At 34.0% G+C, this 21,689-nt stretch overlaps 2 protein-coding genes across 3 annotated transcripts in view; one reads left to right on the top strand and one right to left on the bottom strand.

Annotated features, from left to right (window-relative positions):
- The window catches only part of LOC140754497 (uncharacterized), a 36,737-nt gene extending 35,923 nt beyond the window's left edge, over positions 1-814 (bottom strand). The window contains exon 1 of the mRNA XM_073089525.1: positions 685-814. The gene's annotated coding sequence lies outside the window, so the exon portion shown is untranslated. The remainder of the gene's footprint in view (positions 1-684) is intronic.
- Positions 263-9,090, top strand: LOC140754496 (beta-1,4-glucuronyltransferase 1). Of its 2 annotated transcripts, none has more exons than XM_073089523.1 (4): positions 263-2,064; positions 3,527-3,647; positions 6,208-6,333; positions 8,642-9,090. In XM_073089523.1, the coding sequence occupies exons 1-4, from the start codon at positions 962-964 to the stop codon at positions 8,837-8,839; spliced, it is 1,548 nt and encodes a 515-aa protein (XP_072945624.1). In that variant the 5' UTR covers positions 263-961; the 3' UTR covers positions 8,840-9,090. The 2 variants fall into 2 exon arrangements, with proteins under 2 accessions (XP_072945624.1, XP_072945623.1); XM_073089522.1 differs by lacking the exon at positions 8,642-9,090 and adding an exon at positions 7,626-7,899.
- Positions 9,091-21,689: the final 12,599 nt, after the last annotated feature.

The following is a 21,689-nucleotide window of genomic DNA, read 5'->3' as shown; positions in this document are numbered from 1 at the left end:
AAAAGCCAACAGCTGTGTATAATTATCTTATTAACATGATAACGAGGAAAATGTTAAAGTTGCAGTTTACAGTTACAACACAGCGACAAGATAAAAAATTTAGTGATTATCTATGTTAATATTTAGAAGGCTCGGATGTGATAAAAATAATAAAAAAAAATATTTTCTTTGTACAAGTAGGTAAAGTAACGCATTGACATTTATTGGAGAACAAATACGTGCTTCAGAGGAGGTAAGCATTGATTTTCTAGTTGCGCAAAACACCGCCAGACTGCGTGGCGGCGCGCGCAACAAACGTCAAACCCTTGTGTCCGGAAAAGTAAAATAATAAACGAATTTATCACTTTTACAATTAAACTAATAATACAAAATCAATAATTATAATACCTGTGCTACATTTTTTCGCCGATTGAATTGCTGAAACTGTACAAAATTAACAATAGTGTCTATTTGCGTCAAGTCAATGAATATAGGTTACCGTGTTAATATATGATTTGTTGTGTTGTTCAGTGACCAGAATATGTTTTTGTTATGCTATAATTAAAATGTGCTTCGATTAGTGCCGGAAATGTGCAAGTGGAGCCTGCATAAAGATTTTTCAAAGATGTTATGACATTCTATTTAAGTGATATTTATTTCTTTCTGTGATATTTACATGCATTTTATTTAGATAAATTTACTAACCGTGAAGGTCTCCCAGTTTTAAATATTAGCACGGACTTATTTACTGTAAATCGGGTACATTATCGTGTAACGATAATATACACAGAACACTGTGAAATGAGGCCAAGTGTACTCTGAATATAAGTTTGACGTCATGACATTGAAAAAACTGTTGCGGTAACCAAAAACCGGAAAGTTGCTGTGAAAATTTGAAATATTGACTGATGAAATTATAATTATATTAACGTAAACAATGACTATGCGATTTGCTTAAACAGAACAATGCGATTTGTTAGACATGACGAGATGCCTGCGAATCTTCGGGGCATATTCTTACAGATTGACTCGAAGGCATTCCACATTTACCCTTACAGCTATATTTACTATAACACTCGTTGTTATAATCCATTTATATCATTACAAGCGTCAGGACCACCCACAAGCTGCTTCAAGAATCGGTGATTATGAGTACCGGCCGGGCGCCTTTCTTAAAGGTCGACAACCTAATGAAAATAGAAGTTACTGTGAATTCAACTATGGATTGCCAGATAAACTTAAATGGGAGACAATCCCTGTCTACTCTTCACCTGAAATTGGTAATAAAAGCCCCTACAGAGTTATATACAGCGCTATTCAAGGAACAGCATACATCAACCATAGCAGGTATGACGCCGTTACATACGTCACACAATCTACTCCAGAATTTATTTATCACATAAGCGAAATAGCCAGATACTGGGATGGTCCAATTAGTTTATCAGTATTTGTACCTGGTTATGATTTAGACATCGCAATACAGATAATGAAACATCTATGTAAATGTTATGCGAGGATGTCGAAAGTGTCGCTTCATTTATTTTATCCCAAGCGTCATCCTCCACAAGTGAGAAGTCCGGATCAACTTATAGTTTTAACGACAGATACTCCGACGACAACCACGAATATAACTACTCAGGAAATGTTAAGAAGGAAGTTAGAAAACTACAGAAACTTGGATAATAGAACAAGAGCACAATACATACAATGGGTGCGTAAAAGAAAAGTTGAAAGAATGATGATGGGACTGAACAGGAAGCCGTCATCGGCGCCAATTTTACAATTTGAAGATTGTTCTGGTATGGACAATTTTGACATCCCTACTTTTCGACGAGAGAAAAATATGATATACCCAATAAATGTGGGCAGAAACGTAGCTCGGAACGCGTCAAGAACGAACTACTTTATAGTGTCTGACATTGAGATGGTCCCGAGTGACGGATTAGCGCCCAAATTCCTCACAATGGTAAGAAAACTCATGGGCAATAAGAAAAGAGACGAGGGCTGTATATTCGCTAAGACTGTCTTTGTGGTGCCACTATTTGAAGTGGAGAGAGGCGAAGAGATTCCACGCGACAAAGACACGTAAGTTGATAAATAGGGCTTTTGTGGTTAATCCGTAGAGAGGTCAAAGGAATAGATTCTGGGAACATAGTGCTCATTTTTTCACGGGTGGTCTTTCTTAGGTATTATATTATGTTACTTCGTCGGTTACTATTCTTTTATTAAGTGCATTATGAAGTAAATGCGATATTTTTCAATCTCTATCACATAAAAATATTGAAAAAATAACTACCATGTAGTATATCCAGTTTCGTTAACGATTATCTCTTAGGATGATCATTATCTGCATATAGACAACTCTTGATAATAATGTAACTTAAAAAGTCTGTAATTTTAAAATTATGTTTCGGAAATTGCATCCAATATTAAATGTAAAATGAACTTCACAATGGGCGTGATCAAACTTTCTGCATGATCCTTCTATTTAGAAAATTCTCGTATTAATGAAAATTTGTTGCCAATAGTACGTTACTTCTGTTATGTGAATATCGGAATTATATGGTATTTGGAAGATTAACTTATGTGAAAATGTACATTAAATAGTTAGCTTTACAAATTTTCGGCGTTACATTAATATAATTATTATTTACGAGAAATGAGATGGTATCATTAATATTGCGAAAATTGATGTCTGGAGGTCGCCGATCAAACGCTGCATTCTCTTACCAACTCCGCCAGTATTAATTAAACGTAAACATTGCTAAACTCAAACTTGGACGAATTTAGTGAGCTGTAACAAAAGGGTTTTCTCAGCTTTAAAGCTATTTTATTCCAAACCTCTTAACTTCCTAATGGCTTCCCGAAGTTTCACGATGTTTGTTTATTGATTCTGAATATAAAACATTAATCGGGCCATTATTATCTCGTTCCCATAGTACTCGATCTCCGGAACGGGCGTATTGTGCACAATAAAGTTAAATTGTAAACAAATAACCCTGTATTAGGGCGGTGTAAAATTACAGCCAGAACCTTCAGTTTTACGGTTCTTTTTACGGCCAGCCGTCTTTTAGCTTTTATATTCCGATCGGGTGGTTTTAAATTTTATTAACTAGCATCGACGTCAAGTTTATGACGTCAGCGGTTAGCGGGCATAGGCGAAGGTATTAAATTTTCGATCTAGTAAGCCAAATGGATTAAGTTTTATTTATTGGAACAAATTGAGCGGATTTTTATGTGTCGTTTGATTCTGTATTTTTTAAGACTTTACCTGCTAATGCCTCAAAAAATACAGAATCCAAGTAAAGTGTATATTTGTGTTGTTTGATTATAGTTATGTTGATTTATCATTTTTTATCTCACTTGTATTTAAATATATTTTTTTGATTACCCATGTGTAACGCTTTTGGCGTGAAACGTGATGAAGAATGCTTTAAGCTCCATCCTATTGCGAGGACAGGAATAGTACAATATAAAAAGTAGGCAATTTAACTTATTTATCGAAAATATCAGTACAATTGAGAATACACTGCTTCTTCTTTAATAGGTTGGTCCGCATGGTCGCTACAAATCGAGCGATGTACTTCCATCAGAGAGTCTGCTCTCATTGCCAACGGTTTCCTGGCCTCCAGACTTGGTTGTTGCGGTCCTCGCCGAAAGTCGTTGAGGTATGTCTTACAAATTCAATAATGTCTTTATTTTCCTTTTTTATTTTATAGTATATTCAACGACTTGCAGGTCGACTAAGCAATGGTATTGCTTAGTCGACCTGCAAGTCGTTAGTATTTGAACTTGGTTCGAGGTTCGAACCCTAACTACCACCTCTGAATTTTCAAAGTTATGATAATGATATTTCAAAGTTGCTTTAATGGTCAAGGTAATGGTAAACATCCTAAATCACACGTCCGAGAATTACCAAATTACTATACTATAACTTCTTACTAAGAATTATACTAAGAATTTGATATATAATGTACACACACACACTCACACTCTTTCACTCACAAACACTAAGACACACCATCACACACTCACACACACATATTCACACACACACACACACACATACACACGCTAATATGAGTTGGACACGCTTTTAATTTAAGTAGTCATAATTCTTAAAATATGTTAATATTTGATTAAATTTTTGTCCTGGTGATGAGCGGGGCACCCAGTAATACGGGCTACCAACCCAGTACATGGGCCCTTGCGCCTTGTTTTGTATATAATTGTACTTTAATCAATAAACATTTTTATTTTTATTTTTTTTTAATGTGTGTTTAACATAACCATACAATTATTTCTCCGTGTCTCCAGCAGTATGTGGTATAATTATGTACATACTTATTACTTATACGCGGTTGGAGTTATAACCCTCGCCACCGCCAAGTTAAAAGATTGTTATTCCTTTGAAACTTAACCTTGCCGAGAAATTTTCATATTTTGTTTACATAATTTTATTCAAGAAACCAAGAACTGGATAAGTTTGTAATCTAAGAGCACGTGTTTTGGTTATCTACATTTTTCTTGAGGAACTTAATTTAAAACCTAATTTACTTGCTAATCCAAACTGCTTTTAGATTGTGTTAATATATGCAAACGTTCTACTTCTTTTTCTATTCTTACTAGTCTTACCTACTGTACAATCTTCGGACTGGGGGGTTACTACTATCTCTTAAAACAATATTATTTTAATCATACATTGAAATTTCCTCTTTAAAACTGGTCGTGGTACGAAACAAAATGATGTTGATGCAATATTGAAATAAAACTTTCCTGAACTATAATGGTTTTTAAAGGATGGTGGTAGGCCCCCAGTTATTTATTTATTCATACTTACACATATCACGGTTTAATTGTCATACTTTACGTTGAGTTTACACTTTCGCAAACATTTACATTAAATTTACATTTTCAAGTTAGTGTAATTTAAGTAAATTAAAAAAAAAAACATTATTTACATTTACAAATAAGGAATCAGGAAAAAATGGCGTAAATTTGTTTCGTGTACAAAACGTATGAAAATAAAATAAAAATTCAAAATTTACAAAAAATGAAGTACAACCGAAAAGCATATAATTGGGAAAGTGCTACTCTGGACGTGCGCTCTCAAATAATTAGTTAGCAATTAGTGCGAGGCGTGAACGTAGAGGGTTGGGGCGGGGGGTGGCGGGGTGGCATAAATTTATTAAGGCCTCGGCTGTCAGCCGCAGCGAAGATTGAACAACCTGTCACTCCTGAACTAGATTGAAGTGGCACCCAGTTAGCCGACAACCGATTGGATTACAGAAAGCGGAATGAAATGAAAACGGTTCACGGCATCGATTTTCAACTGTGCTCTTCCGAAGTGCACTTGCAATTTGGCTGTGATTTACATTTCCGATTAAAGGGTAGGATAAAAGGAAATTCTGAAATTAATTTTCCTTTACTATAGTAAATATATTTTATAAAATATATGTTAAATGTGAATTTAAATTTTAGGAGCTTTGTGTATAGAATCTTTGATTAATGAAATTATAATAATTGTAATATATGTGGGCTCGCCGGTAGGTAGATCTACAATGGTACTTCGATTCAACTAATTTAACCAATATTTATAAAAATATAGTTAAAATAATTAAATGAATAAGCGTTAATGCCACCATAGTAACAATAACACCTAAGCAAAATACCAAACAGTTCAGAGCACCATCGTGCCGTGCCCACTATTGGACAACTTCTGATCCGTTGACAGTTGAGCGCCCCTTTTTTATAGCATGATACAGGTAGCCAATTGTTAATACGGAGCGGTAGTTCGAAATTAATATCATGTGATTTTAAAAACGAAATATTTATATATAAAATGAAATATTCTCCCACATATAATGATGTCGTTGAGAAATTAATTCAGACTGACGAAGTATTATGTTAATTGTGGTCGTAGGTTCATTAATAAGCAAATGAACGTGTACGTATCGACTAGATTAATAGTTAAAAAATACAAATTTAAAATAGTCTGTTATAACCAAATATAATTATTTTTTTCATTTATTGTTTAATTATTAATAAATTTATGTAACAATCGTGTAAATTTATTTTATATTTTGTAAATATCTATTTCAAGTTTAAATCACTCTCATGTAAATTTTGCTCAATGTCGCTTAAAAGGGATTGCCTTTACGCGTCAATTTATTTCAGTAGTAAGGTAGTATTATATGTCACTGGAACTAAATAAGAAATCAATTCCAGCCGATGCTGATAGCCCGGAGGGAGTACCCTTACCATCGCTGGGAACCGCTTTATTTCGGCACGCAAAAGGAGCCGTGGTACAGCGAAATGCTCTCCTGGGAGGGAAGACAGGATAAGATGACGCAGGTAACGTATTCGTGCGAATAATTGATGCGGCAATGTCTCTTTCAATCAGCACAAAATTTACTGTGTGTAGCTGGTATCTAAATATATTTGACGAACAAGGAAAATAATAGTTTCGTAGCCTATTCGTAGCACGTAGAATCTCTTACACATTTTAAGGAAGTTTCATCGCTTTTTGATATTTTATTGCAGGGTTATTTTTATTTCATGATGATCATTTCCGGCCTCATTACCTAAAAACATAGAAGGAATAATTAAAATATACTTGAGTTAAGAATAATTTAGGAAAAATATGCTTTCAAGACAATTATCTTGTTTTCTTACACATCATAGGGCCTGACAGACGCTTCCAAACGCTAATTTGTGTCAAACATTACTTGTAGGGCGATGACAGGTTTATTTTTTATCTGGTTGTATAGAATGTTGGGAATATGGGCCATCAATTCAATGATCGTTATAAAACGTCATCATATTTTGTTCGATCAAACGTTATCATCCTATTCTACTATATCATTTCATTTTACCAACAAGCGTGAAATACATTGTATGTATTCCGAAAACGAATAGTACAATCTATGGAAATCTGATATAAAACCATTTAGGCATTTCTTTAATTTAAAGGTGGTAGAGCCGTGGTTGAATTTCAGCACTTCTATCGCCAATTTCTGCATTATAATAGCATTTTCACGCGCTGCTGCGTTCTGGTTTCGAAGGATGTAGAAAGATGAGAGACACTTAAAGCAGCGTTTCCCAGCCTTTTTAGTCCACGGACCCTTAGGAAATCAAGCACAGTTTTCACGGACGCCCTTAATAAAGTAAATAGCAAAAAAAACGGATTAGGTATTTATTTTAGTCATTACAGATACAAAAAATAAGAAATACAGAAGACAATTATAACTGTTTATTATGAAAAAAATGAAAAAAAAAATCTGTGAAGATTGGTGTCCCTTTTTTGCAACTAAATCAGGGATATTCGGGTTGAAGCTGTAATCTCAAATCAGATTCTACTTGTAATCTGTTTCTGTATTTTTTTGATTTGATTTTTGTATAAACAAGAGTAAAGAATGCCTTTTCACATAGGTATGTGGTTGAAAAAAACAGTAAAGCGGCCCTTTTGTATTTAATGAGCGATTTATGTATGGTCCACAGATGACACCGCGGATGCATTCCTATTTAGTCCTTATAATAAAAGCTCAAGTTAGACCAGAGTTACAATTACACTAAATATGCATTGCCAGTGACAACTATTAGATGGTCCAGTGCTCTATTAATCTGTTTCATAACTTACTTCCTAGATGCTTGAACTATGTCTCCAAGACTACTACTTGGTCGTTCTCGACGGTGGGTTCCTATGCCACGCCGCTCGGCGTACCATCCTCAAACCGAGTCGGGAGACCGCAAGACGAGCTCGCAGCTCCAACATGTATAGATACGCGATGATAATACTCTCGTACAACAAAGTTTATAAAAATAATACGAATGCGTTCAGAATGGCGGCGATCAAAAAGTGTAATATTTTGCATGGTTTTTGATTTATTTTTGTAGATTAAAAGTTTGTTTGTTTTCGTTTTTTGGGTTTTATTTTGTAGTTAGTTGACAAGACTTAGCTCTTTAAGTTATTTTTTTGTACTTTAGGCTTGATGAAATTTTTTTGTCAATTAAAATAATGCTAATTTTTTTTGCATTTATTTGTAATTACCAAGGAGAATTTCACATCCCGACACACCAAGAATATTGTTGATATTTTTAAATATTTATAAAGTTTCAAGGAGACTCTTATAAGTAGGCAAGATCCGAAACAGAGGTTTATAGAATAATAAATTATAGATTAAAAACTATATGCCACGCTAAAATCACATGAGGAAAATCATTAATCCTCACGATCCTGATGAGGAGAACGGGACAAAATTATTTAAGTCGTGTATTGTCATCGATTCTTGATAAGTGTTCAAAATTTTAAATTAATCCGACCGTTGAAAGTGGGTAAAGATCGAGTTCAAAGATTCCGTTACATACATACAGGTCATGCTAATAAAAGCGTGGTAAAAAGGAGAGCTCAAAGGTCTACATGTCAATATGTTGAGTAAGAGACTTATTATTTTATTTTTATCTTTGTATGTGTGGGTGTGTGATTATAGAAAACTTGGATGAACCGTAAACAATTAGAATAATGAAAAACAAAAACAGAAATTCGACTATGAAAATGACTTAACCCATTGTTCTATTATTAAACGTATCTATTTATATCTGTTGTACTTAATCTATTATGTAATTATTTGAATCTGTTTTAATTTTAATGACTGTTCACCAGATGCTAGAACTATGTCTTCAAGAATACCGAATGGTGGTGTTAGATGGAGCCTTCCTGTGCCACGCGGCGGTTCCCAAGAACGGTTCTCGTCACAACCGCGCCGAACACCTCAACAACCGACGGTATATGACCATCATTGGTGCGCTGAAAAAGAAATACCCAGATAAACCCCAGTGTAAAGTCATGTGGGGTTGTTGACACAACGGACTTAGGGTTCAAACACGATAAAGTATAACTAAACTGTTATATTACAATTTCTGTCTTATCTTTAAGGTCAAATGAAAATTTGCTCTAATTTAACTGCAAAATATTTTTATCATCTTGTTGAGAGCCCATCAATGATACTTTATCCTAAGTACATGGTCGAAGAGAGACATAATTTCCATCATGAATAATCACTTTAAGAAAAAATAATGCAAAATTCCTTCACTATTTACGACACGATCGAACCACGATATGATTTCGCGAATTTTTTACGATCTGACGTCACCAACGGACGCCATGACACCCGCGAGCGTTTTCGCGCTTAATTCAAAATAACTATAAAAATATGCTATTATTTTCTTTAATACTGAATTTATTTCGTTAATATTTAATAATACGATTTTTGGAATCAGTAGACATGTAGGTACGTACATAATAGAAGGGGTTTTTAAAATTTGTCATCATGCAAATGGTGCCTGTTTTTGCATTCTATTTGCAATTATAAAAAAAATGCTACAGAAATTCGTGTGAAATACTTATATTTATAACGATTTAAATATATAATAACAATTAACATCGATAGTAAAACGTTCTGTTAAATGAACCGTATGTTCGTGTTTGTATGATAAATAAGTTATATTATAAGTTATATAAAACATGTTTTAATCTAAGCTTTTAATATTTAGGTGTAAATTAAACAGTAACATCGATTAACTCTTCTTTTACTGCTGCTTTTAAAAAGTAAACGTAAAAAAAAAGCTAATATTTTTTATCTGTATCCTCACTGTAACATTCCAATTTTAAAACTGCCGCTACGTTTCTCCTTGTATCTATCATCCCGCCATGTCTACGTAAATGAATAACATTAATTTTAATGTCTTTAAGTATTTTACGATGGTGATATTAAAGTTAGTGAACCCTTGAATAATTTTGTAATTTAGATAATAATGTAATGACGTCTTTTTGTATTTTATTTATGTAATATAATTGTGTTGTGTATATAATTTTATATGTTTTAATTTAATAATATAGATTAGTAAAGATTACTTACTCCTAACAAGAAAATGTACCCAGTTTTGGGAATTGAAATAGTTGCGTAACTGCGGCTCGGCCTGCAAACTCACACTTGTCAGAAAAAAATTTTTCGTCCTCGTATTGTAATGTACTATTTACCACGTCTCCGTGCTAAAATGTCCGTAAAATATTTGAAATAATTATTTATTTATTATGTAAATTACGCATTATTAGTTATTTATTCGTAAATTTTCTCTAAAAATGTTTTTATTTGTCAAGAATTCAATAAAAGCACTTACCAATAAGCCGTTTGTGGCTTCATTCAATTTCAAGGCGGCGAAGTATCTTTACTAATGTATGTTTAATAATAATAAGATTTCATCAGACATTAAACGAATATAAATTAGTAGAACTCTTCGTTAATTGGAATTAAGAATGTATGTCATATATTGGTGGTATTAACCTGCCGTGGTCCGGGTAAGTACCATATCTCCCATTCCATTATATACATACATATATAACTTAATTGCCAAAATATTATTTATTTTTTTAGCCTAATAATTATAAACAGGTATAGTCCGCGTAAAACTGCTGTGACTACACCTGCTCGCAACAATTTCAGAGCGCACTAGCAGTGTGTCGCGTACTATACTTCAAATTATTAGAACAGAACACGATATTTTTATGTATGAAATATTTACTTGATTATGTTGATATACGTCATTTTGTCACAAATTTACATTTATGTAGTCGTCTAAAACTGCCATCTTTAGCTTTAAATTGCTCATATATTTCATACAATCCCAAGTTACATTTTCCATATCTTGGTGTAATTTTCTAAAATTGTGTACAAAATTACGCTGACATTCGCGCAAAATTGACGCCGTTGGTATGTAATTTTCACTTTGAATGTACGTCTAATATGTGTCGAATAAACATTTTTATATTTAGTCCGAGTTCACAGTACTTCACTTGTGAATTTTCATGCTTATGCGGATGTGTTTCACAAGTAATTTCTTCGAAGACTTTGTTTATGGCGTAGTGGTTGGAGCCCATGAGAAGTTATCTTCAATATCTTTGATGGTGGTAGAACTCTTTTGGTGGTTTAAATAAAAATTATGTTATAATTGGTATATTTGGGTAATTTTTAGCGCAGTCGTATAAATTTTGCCTGGTTAGGTTGATAACTAACCAGTTATCACCACTGAGAAAATTCTTTATAATATAATATTACCGAGAGGTGTGGAGTCTTGAAAATTCTCTAACGAAGTTGGTGGAATGGCCTATGAACTTCTTATTCTAACAGCCAAAGCTGTTAATGATAAATTACATATTATCCACCTAGTGATGATCAGTCGGTTCCTGATTCCGGCCAGGCAGATATATAAATTTAGATGTCTGTTCTGTACCCTTACCTTTTTATGTTTTAACAAATATGACTGTTTTGGTATTTGTTTACGTATTTGTCCATACACTTTCCAATCAGCGCCCCTAGCGGATTGTATCAGAACTATAGTGTCAGTAACGTAACATTAAATGTGTAAATTGACAAAATGGCGCTTTATGTTTTGTCTCTCTTTATTGTGAACAAGTGAGGAAGACAAAAAGTTCATCGTCACTTGAGCACTTACTTATTGTTACGTTTACTCAGTCTACTGAAGAAAACGAAACAGCATAATGGATTGAGTAAATGTAACGTAAAATTTTGGGATGTATTGAAAACTCATGGTAAGGGTACTGGTATTTGTGTTGTACGACGACACAAGAAAATTTTATGTGAGTGTAAAAAGAGTTACATAAATTACTTTATATTAGTACTTGCACACATATTTAACAGTAATTTTTGTTGTATGTTGCTAATAGTATAAGTATCTGTATTTGACAATGAATACTAAAGTGCTTTAATGTACACTTTTGCATACATATTTTCGGTTGTGCAAAAACGAAGATTAAAAATATATGTTTACGATGCACTTTGTAATTTAGTTCCTATGTAAGTTATTTTATTAACCCCCATATTTAAAGTATTGGTGCTGTTGAGATACAATATGTCTATCAATAAAGATAAAGTTCAAAGAATTAAAATATTTATTGTAATAATTAATTTAAAGCCTTTTCCAGTAGTATTTAATCGAATAGAATATAGAGCAAATCTTTAAATTACTTATTTGTACTATCGTATATTTAGCTGGATTAAAATTTATATTAATAAAACCGTAGTAAAAATTGAATTGCCTAAAATACCGCATTACATTTTAGATCTAATTTAAGTACGACCAATGTATCTCAAAGTTGACATAGGGTTTGAATCGACAATTTTATTTATGACCTCTTGAATGTATTATCAACGAAGTTATACTTCTTTTGGGGCGTTTGGAAGAGGAGTGAGGGTATTTTTTTGCAACACCAATAAATAAAAAAAAATCATAAAGTCGGTTAGTCAATAATGCAAGGTGTGCAAAAACAACATTTTGGGTATTAATGCCATACGAAACGTAACGTAACATAACGTCATGTGTCGTGTCGTTTAGAGTCCTTTTGATATTTTATATTTTGTTTCGTAATTATTTCAGCTATGAAAGCAGTAATAGCCTAGTGGTTAAGAAACTCGGCCTCTGGAGTATTAGAAATTAATTATTACTTGCTAAACGGTGAAGGAAAACATCGGGAGGAAACCTGCATACCCGGAGAGATTTATAAAAGAAAAAAAACTCAAAGGTATATGAAGTCTACCAATACGCACTTGGCCAGCGCGGTGGAGCCCATAGTCATGGGCTAATCCTTCTCATCATGAAAGGAGACCCGTGCCCAGCAGTGGGACAGTAATGGGTTGATGATGATGAATTATTTCAGCTGCTACGCCTATATATATTGATACATTCACTCTTTTCATTTTTTATCCCTTTACACCCGAAGTTTTTTTTTCGCAATTTCCGATTCAAAACGTTTATTACGGCTTTTTATATAGCTTAAGGGATCCACAAAAAATACGAAAAAAAATCCAGAGTTTATACTTAATCCAGAAATCGACCCGCACGATCGTGAGTCTCCGGTGGGAACTGTCACACTCACGATCGTGAAAATTGCAAAAAAAAATAGTTTTTTATCAAAAAATATTAGAAAATTAAAACAATTTGGAGATATTTAACATCACTGTCTTTATTTTCATTAGTCTTTATAAAAAATCTGTCTTGGCAATGAAACCTAAACTACGTAATTCTATGAAAATCAACATTCTTCTTTCTTCCGTTATTGCCTCCGTCTTCAATCCAGGTCTCCAAGGCGTAGGTATTCTTGGCTAGGGAATACATCCAATGATAATGCAGATGGAGAACACTTTAGCCATATCTATTGCAATTAAATTAACTTTTCGACCGGTTCTTCTTAGATAATATAAATTTGTGCATCTGGTTACATATCAAGAGCCTCACAATTAAAATATTAAGAAAAATATTTCTTTGGAAACTTTACTGGAGATGTTGGTAGGAATGTATAGACCTTTTCAAGACAGAAAACGTATTATTTTCCAAGCTTTTTTTCGATGTGTTGGACGTGAAGATGCTCGGCGGCAAGAAATTTCTAGGGATGATTTTAAAGTAGATGGTTGAGGTTTAGGCTCAAGTTGCAGATCCAATTCTAGGTCAGTTTCTATTTGAGGGTCTGCATGTGCTTCTGGATCTGTTTCAGGGCACAATTCTTCAAATTGAAACTCTTCTAATCTATTTGGTTGAAGCTCTTCACTTTCATGAAGATCTTCAATGTCCGATACATTTCTCCTCATCCCGCACTGGCAAAATCTGATCGTCATTTAAATGTACCCCAAAATTGTAACAAACAAAATTGATATTGATGAAACTTACACATAACTGGTAATAGCAATAAAAGCATTTTCATCAAACGTTATTCTGCACCAACAACCGTAGGCACACGATCGTAACAGTTGAAATTTGCAACCTAATTGTATCTAAATTGCAAGTTAATCGAATAAACTACTAAATTCCACGTATTTAGTGTTCTTTTAGCTTTCAAATTAGCTATAATTAATGATAGATACTAAACATTTAATACCAAAAATAATTATATACCTGTGACAGTGCGCGGGTCGAAAAAATCTGCCATCTTTGGACGAGTCCCTAGCACAACTGACCGCCTGCACCCCGCTCACTTAGCCGGTAACACGTGCGATACTCTCCTCACGATCGATCGGCATCGGTTGCGTTTCGAAAAATAAGAAGCTATCACGTGGGAATTTTTTTAAAGTGAAACTCACGTTCATATCATCTCGGGTGAAAGGGTTATATGAAATACGCCAAAGAAGTATATCTTCTTACGTTCATACATACACACATGCTTTTGTATTTCATATGAGTATTTCACAATTTATTCAAACGTTTAGAAAATCAGAATTAGAAATTCATGTCAAAAGTGCAATTGTCTGTTGCATTAGATCTTTTCTAAATTTTACAATTTTAATATAGGTACATAGACTTCTACTAATCTTTGTATATCTAAATAAGTTAATAATATTAGCAACAAATTAATCACTGTATATTCCTGTAAATTTATAAAATTATATTTATATAGATTAAGAAACTCATGTGCATCTTTCGTCCTTAATAAACGATTCGAACTATTAACTTCAATGAAATTGTTTTATTTATTACCACGACATAAGCTTAGCCTAGCATATGAATTGTGTATCTTTTTATGATTTAAAATAACAGCTAAAAATTGACTGTTTCATTTTTTCTAAATTTCTATACGCATACTAATCGTACGGCATTTAACTTATTATGGATACTAAGAATGATATGAAAAAGTAACAACCTATTTTTACTATTTGACCATCTGTTTGCCCAGTTTATACATTAAACCGATATTTACAAAATCTGAGATATATACAGTAAATATTAGGTTGGTATAGATAGAAATTGAAAGAACGCACTGTACATTAATTTCATAAATTATACACTGTACACAATCAAACAATTGAATATTTGTGCGAATATTTAACTACGCACAAGCTAAATATAATACTTGAATCTCAACACAGAATATTTTCTTCATATTTTATTGTTTGCCATTGTCCCTTTACCAGTTCGAAGGGCCTATAACAGTGTACAAATAGAGTTCAAGTATGAAAGTACAATAAAGATCAAGAATCCGATGTTTGTTGCTATACTTCAATACACTCCATGTTTGCCGTACCTACTTCCAATAAACTGGCTTTGTTTGTCATTGCTTGCTTGCTCGGCGGTATACTAATTTGTCATAGTGAATTATTGCTTTTCTCGTTCGTGAATTATGGCGTACTGGAAATGCACGGTGTGTGTAATTTTTAACAAGTGACTATTTGTGAAGGATCTAGGGAATGCACTGAACTAGGTTACTTTTCATCATAAAAACGTCATAGTTTGCATCATTGAGAAACTTTTAATGCTGATGCATTATTCTTGTTTCTGTTCGAATACCTAATTATCCACTAACTTAATGCCATTTCACAGACTTCAGAAGAAAGTATTCTCTAACGATTTTTCTTATATTTCTTTTGCTAGCTATTTCAATGTAATGTGATGTGATATGTGTTGTTGTACTTCGATATACTCCAATGTTTGCCGTGCTTCCAATAAACTGACTTTGTTTGTCATTGCCATGTGTGCTCGGCGGTATACTAATTTGTCATAGTGAATTATTGCTCTTCTCGTCCGTGAATTATGGTGCTGTGAACGGGTAATGTATGGTGTGTGAATTTTTTAAGGGGGTTCATTAATAATTGAGAGTGATTGATAGCATGGGATGCATAATTGAAAGGGTCAGAGGCATTGAAAGAGTAATGGGCTCGGGTCTGTGGTTAGAAACGTCCACACGAAAAGTAGTACAAAATTGTCTCATTCCTACTGATGAGAGCAAAAATAAGGTGGTTATTTAAAGATATTTTTATATTGAATTTATAACATGTTAACAAAACGTATGGATACATAATATAATGAGGACGAAGTTTGTATTTCTTACACCGCAATATTTTGACATACATAACATGATATTTGCGAATATGGTTTCGAGAATTTAGTAGTATATCCCATGTCCATGTGTTGCCAGTAGTAGTCAATTCTCAGTGGTATGAATTTTTAGTTAAAATGCATGACATGCCATATGGATCCGTCACTTGTGTCTATGTGTAATCTGGTTACATTTTAAGTAGTGCTCATCGAATTTGGACATTCGATGATAACTATATTTTTCATTTATTGATAATACTAAAGGTTATAAACAGCTACAATATGAAAAAGGAAACGGGTTGCTTGAAAACTGAAACAGAAAAGCCGACTGTATAATTTATATCGCCTCCTACTCCCACCGTCCCTCCCACAATTAAGACTAATCCAACGACACCTCATATGTTAAAATGCGTCAAGCTATTTGGGCCGTATGGCATTTTAAAGAATGAGGCATACATACGCTCGAAAGACATTACCCTCTGCAGGTAGGTAAGAACTGATTTTGGTCTGTTGTTGCTTAGTTATAAATAGGTATGTAACATTCATTTTAAGCCTATATTTCGCGACGATATTGGTCTAAAGTGAAATACAGTAGGTATATATTTTTTCTTTGCTCTTAACTGATTAAAACAACCTGTGTCTGCTAAACTCGTTACAAGCACTACAGACTTCTGTCAACTCTAATTAGAGTTAGAGATGGACTTATTTGCAAAACTAATTAAAACTTAGTGTATTCCTTTGGTAAAATTATTAACTAATAAAAACATATTACGTCTCTAGAGTTAAATAAACTCTAAATAAAGTTGAGAACTTATGTTAAATCAAATTACAAAAAAAAGACAGCGTATGTTTTTTGTAAAGTCATATTATTTTAAAAAACAAGTTTTTATATGCATTGAAATGAAAATAATTATTACATGCAATTAATCTATTAATCTATTAATCTATATATATAAAAATCAATTGCTGTTCGTTAGTCTCGCTAAAACTCGAGAATGGCTGGACCGATTTGGCAAATTTTAGTTTAGAATAATTTGTGGAAGTCCAGGGAAGGTTTAAAAGGTGAGTAAATATGAAATATATTTCATAAATAGATTCTGAGGCGGTACAAAGTTTGCCGGGTCAGCTAGTAATAAATAAATATTTTTACGTATACATAATATTCTTATATTTCCTTTGCTAGCTAGTTTAAGTATGAGAGCACAATAAAACAATATTCTGTTTTATTGCGCAAATAAAATCACTAAACTGGGTAACATGCGCATTGTGCGCCCAAAATCGAGTAATTTGCATCGTTTCATTATAAAGGCCCATGGGCCCCATGGCCAACATCCAGCTCCATCATCGTATCAGCTCCATATCATAATAATCATGATGTCAGGCGATCTAAATATACATCAAAATTTCAGCTCAATGGGGCATGGAAAGTGGGTCAAATTTAACTTGCGAGATTTAACTTGACACACTAACATGTCAAGTTAATTAAAAGCTTGTTAAATCGAAGAAAATTGATTTGTTTTATCATAATTACAAGATGTTGACTTTGTTTATTGTTTTTGTATCATTATTTAGAAAATAACTTTTTTTTTTTTTTCTAATATGAGAGTAGCAGACGAGCATGCAGTCCACCTGATGGTAAGTGGCTACTGCCGCCCATGGACATCTGTAATCAACCCACGATAGGATTAGATATTCCTACCTGAGGTCGGCCACAGATGCGCCGCTACCCCTGAGGACTAAGCTGGAACGCCTCGGAAAAGTCTATCTCCCTTACCACACCCTTCAAACCGTCACACAGCAGCGCCTAACACTGCTGTTATTAGGTAGAAATAGGTGTGGCGGTGGTGCCGCCGGAGTCGAACCACAAAGGGTTCTACCACCTTCAAAACCACCATAACCATAACTGGACCAACTTCAATAATTCTTCTATTTTTCCATTGGTAGTTATTCCGGGTTGTATAGAAACGATTTTTCTATGCGATTTGTGAATTTTCGCGTATTTTAATACATCGTAAGTATCAATATTTTATTTTCATGCTTACGTAAATAAATAGGCACTTAAGGTTAAAAACGACATAATTTGTTGTAAGATTTGCCCTTTCTAAGGAAACGATTATTAATTTTTTTGCTCTCCAGTAAAAGGTTAAATTTTAAACTTATGCATCATCTTTCGCGATAAGCGAATAAGAATTGTAATAGAGTAAATTATTAAAACGAAAAAAGCCTTAAATAATGAACTGAAAAGGAAAAAACATGTATTACCATAATTATATCAATATCTTATATATAAAATTCCTGTGTCACAGTGTTAGTTACCGTATTACTCCGAAGCGGCTTTACCGATTTTCACCAAATTTTATATGCATATTCAGTAGGTCTGAGAATCGGCTACTATCTATTTTTCATACCTCTAATTGATGAGTGTTGTTCACCCTTAACATTTTTTAATTTATATGGCAACAAAACGTTTGCCGGGTCAGCTAGTAATCAAATAAAAACATAAATATGCAGGCAGGGAAAAACCTAGTTTTGGGATGGATTGGAGATAATTATGTTCTTGTTGCTTATCTCCGCCTACAGCACAAGTTTTAAGGTAAGTATACCAACTCACTCATCTTATATTAGAGGTGCTATTTATGTTACAAAAATGAAAGTTAAATTTTTTCATAGTTACATAACGGTACATACAACGGTACATAAATACGGTAGCAGTAAGTAGGTCGCCAGAGGTGAATAACATCAACACGCGTCGTGGGGCATGTAACACCTCGTCAGCAAGTTTCGAGTCTGCGAAACTCGACACGACGCCGACCGCTGCGCCCGCATGTGGTGACACGTGCGTCCCCCGCCCCGCACCTCCCCCCGCCGAGGTGTCGCCGTGCGTCGTCATGTCCACGCCTCAACGTGACTACGCTGCAGCTGCCTCCCGCCAGCTACCCGGGAAGCGGAAGACAACGAGGCCAGAGAGGGAAAGCGGGAAGCCCCGCATCGAACCCCCTCGCAGTGCAGTGTCCAACCATGTGGCTGACAAGGATGGCTTTATTAAAGTCGAGCGTAAGAAGAAAAAGCCTCCTTGTCGTAACCAATGCGGCACAGCACCGACAGGAACGAACCATCTCCTGCGTCCTGCCGTTCCCGTGACGCACGTGTATGTCTCACGACTCCATCACAGCACGAAGCCGTCTGACATAACGGAGTACTTGGCTATTAAAACCCAGTACCGACTGGTGGTCGAGAAGTTGGAGGCGCGTAACGCAGTGAACTTTAGTTCATTTGTTGTACGCGTCCCAACCGAGCAGATAGCGACCTTCCTTAAAGAAGACCTGTGGCCGAAGGGAGTTGTGTTCCGGAAGTACCGCGGAAGGAGAGCACCCCCGGAAGTCATCAGACCCGCGTCTCACGTCGCCGCAAATACGTGATTTAGTTATAAGTATATATTAGTATGTATGTTAGTCTGTAAGGTATATATGATATGGACCTCTGTATTCAATTATACTTTTGTATCTTTGTCTATATTGTCTGAAATAAATGATTATTATTATTATTATTATTATTATAACGCTATTCGCTAAGGTTTCACTTTCGATTAAACAAAACGCTTAACGCATCGCTACTCGTCGATCATAAGACAAGTGGTTATACGAAGATGGGAAGACTTATGACTTCCAATGAGTACCGCGAAAGCGTCGGCTTCTCTGTCAACCTTAATTACGAAGCAGCTTATTTGTGAAACTAATTAAAAGTCTCCGAGTTTATTTTACTTTTTCTTAGCAAAACATAAATTAGGAAGGATTCTTGTAAGATTAATAAAAGGCTTCTAGGAGTTATGAGTTAAAGGGCATTATGAGTTGTTGGGAATAGCACAGTGGTAGAATGAACCTTTTTTGTAGGAGTTTTAGGTTCGAAGCCCGGTTTTGATTGTTCAAAGTTGAAAAAAATTATACGAGTATCGGCAAAAAAATCGTGAGTAAATTTAAACATCAGAAAAATTACATTTTTGAGTAATAAATATAAATAAGTAACTACTGGTAATGGATAAGTTAACATTTGAATTATCAGTATTATCTATACGTTGTTAGTTATTAAATCTATGTAGATAAAATAACTTTAAATGTACTTAAAATACGAAAAGTAACATCAATGAAACAACGAGTACATTTTAAAAACTTTTATTTAACTTCACTCATGCACATCTCCTACTCGTAATGTTCAATTTAATAAAAAATACGACATAAATCTTGATGGGAAAATGTTAACCTTTACAACGATCAGATTATACCTATATACTTAATTTTGCGTAACCTTTAACTTAATAATAGAAAAGTAAATCCCATTACTTCACGATTTTGTTATTATATTTACCATCCATATTTGTATTGCGCTAACGGAATAAACAATGGAGGAATGGTATTTACTTTTACGACTGATAGGCGTGAGGGTTCGACGTGTATTGGGTTGTGACAAATCAAGTCTTAGAACTATAACGTTATTTTTAGTTACATTGTAGTACCTATTAAGGGTGCATAAAGTTTATCTAGTAGTAAGACAAGGTTTAAGGTGGTGCAACGCTTTGTGGTGTGTGTTGTGGATATTTAGATGCCTCATATTGATCTCAAGCTCAGTTCAGTTCGTTATACAGGGTGGATACTTTCATACGACAATAAATGAAAACACAAATCCTACTTCTTCCTTGGAATATGTTACAATAATTAAAAAACACTTAACACCGAATTAAAAAAGAATCAAACAAACTTAATAATGGGGGTAAAAAATAGAACGCCGTTTATAAACAATACCTTTAATAACAGCGGCAACACCGCAACAGTTATGTTTTAGGAATAAGGTACATTATGCATTTGCTTAATTTGACGAATTTGCAACATTGTAGTTTTATTACGTCTCGAATTATAATTTTACTGTGATGGACTAATATTACATAAAGCGTGTAGATATTTGAAAAATGCAAAAAAAAAACTGTCTACAGTACTAAAGATATTTGATTGAAAATTTGTTTTGGAGGCTTGGGAGAAGGATGGAGGTTCATGTGGTTAAATTCACCCTGTATAAGACATGATATACGTATAATCCAAACAATATTCAGTCGAATATTTAAAAAACAAAACAAACGTTCCCGATCGCTTAGTATACGTTGGCCCTACAGCATTGGCAGCCCAATCACGTACTGATTTATCACCTAACGGTTATATACGGATGTTTGTATTGGTAGATTGGGCCTAGGTAACTTGAGTAGATTTACTTTGTAATGCCCATCGATAAGTTAGATTGACCCATTTCTTTAACCTATGTTTGAAAGGTGGTGAACCGGTTTTATTGGAAGAAATTTAGATGTCCTTTGACTTACATATGTGGCGATCATCTTAATCCTTAATTGTGGGAATGCATCTGTGACCGGCTTCACAATGAACCCTTCTTGTATATGTAGTGGATTACAGATATCTATGGGCGCCAGAGACCACTTATCAGATATCAGATAGTCTGCATGCTTGATTGTTGCTTCAGTGTAATAAAATAATTATAATTTTCTAGAAATTTAAAACCATCAAGTAAGTGTTACATCTATTATTACATCTATTTCTGCGTAATAATAGAACTGTTGGCACCACTGATCAATAACACAATTATTAATTAATTAATTAAGAAAATGTCAAAGTGTAGCGTATCTTGCTGAACAAACTTCTTTTTTAGATAAATGTAAAGCAAGATACTGGAGCTAATGCTTTATTAATTATATGTAAAAATGATGGCATTAAAAAAAGAGAATAATTATTATTAAAAAAGACACCCGCTGAGTTTCTTCCCGGATCTTCTCA

Source organism: Epargyreus clarus, unplaced genomic scaffold (assembly GCF_041222505.1).
Source record: "Epargyreus clarus isolate Ecla_fem2 unplaced genomic scaffold, WU_Ecla_fem_2.2 ptg000029l, whole genome shotgun sequence".
In the NCBI taxonomy this organism is placed as follows: Eukaryota; Metazoa; Arthropoda; class Insecta; order Lepidoptera; family Hesperiidae; genus Epargyreus; species Epargyreus clarus.
This window is presented reverse-complemented; position numbering and strand designations above follow the sequence as displayed.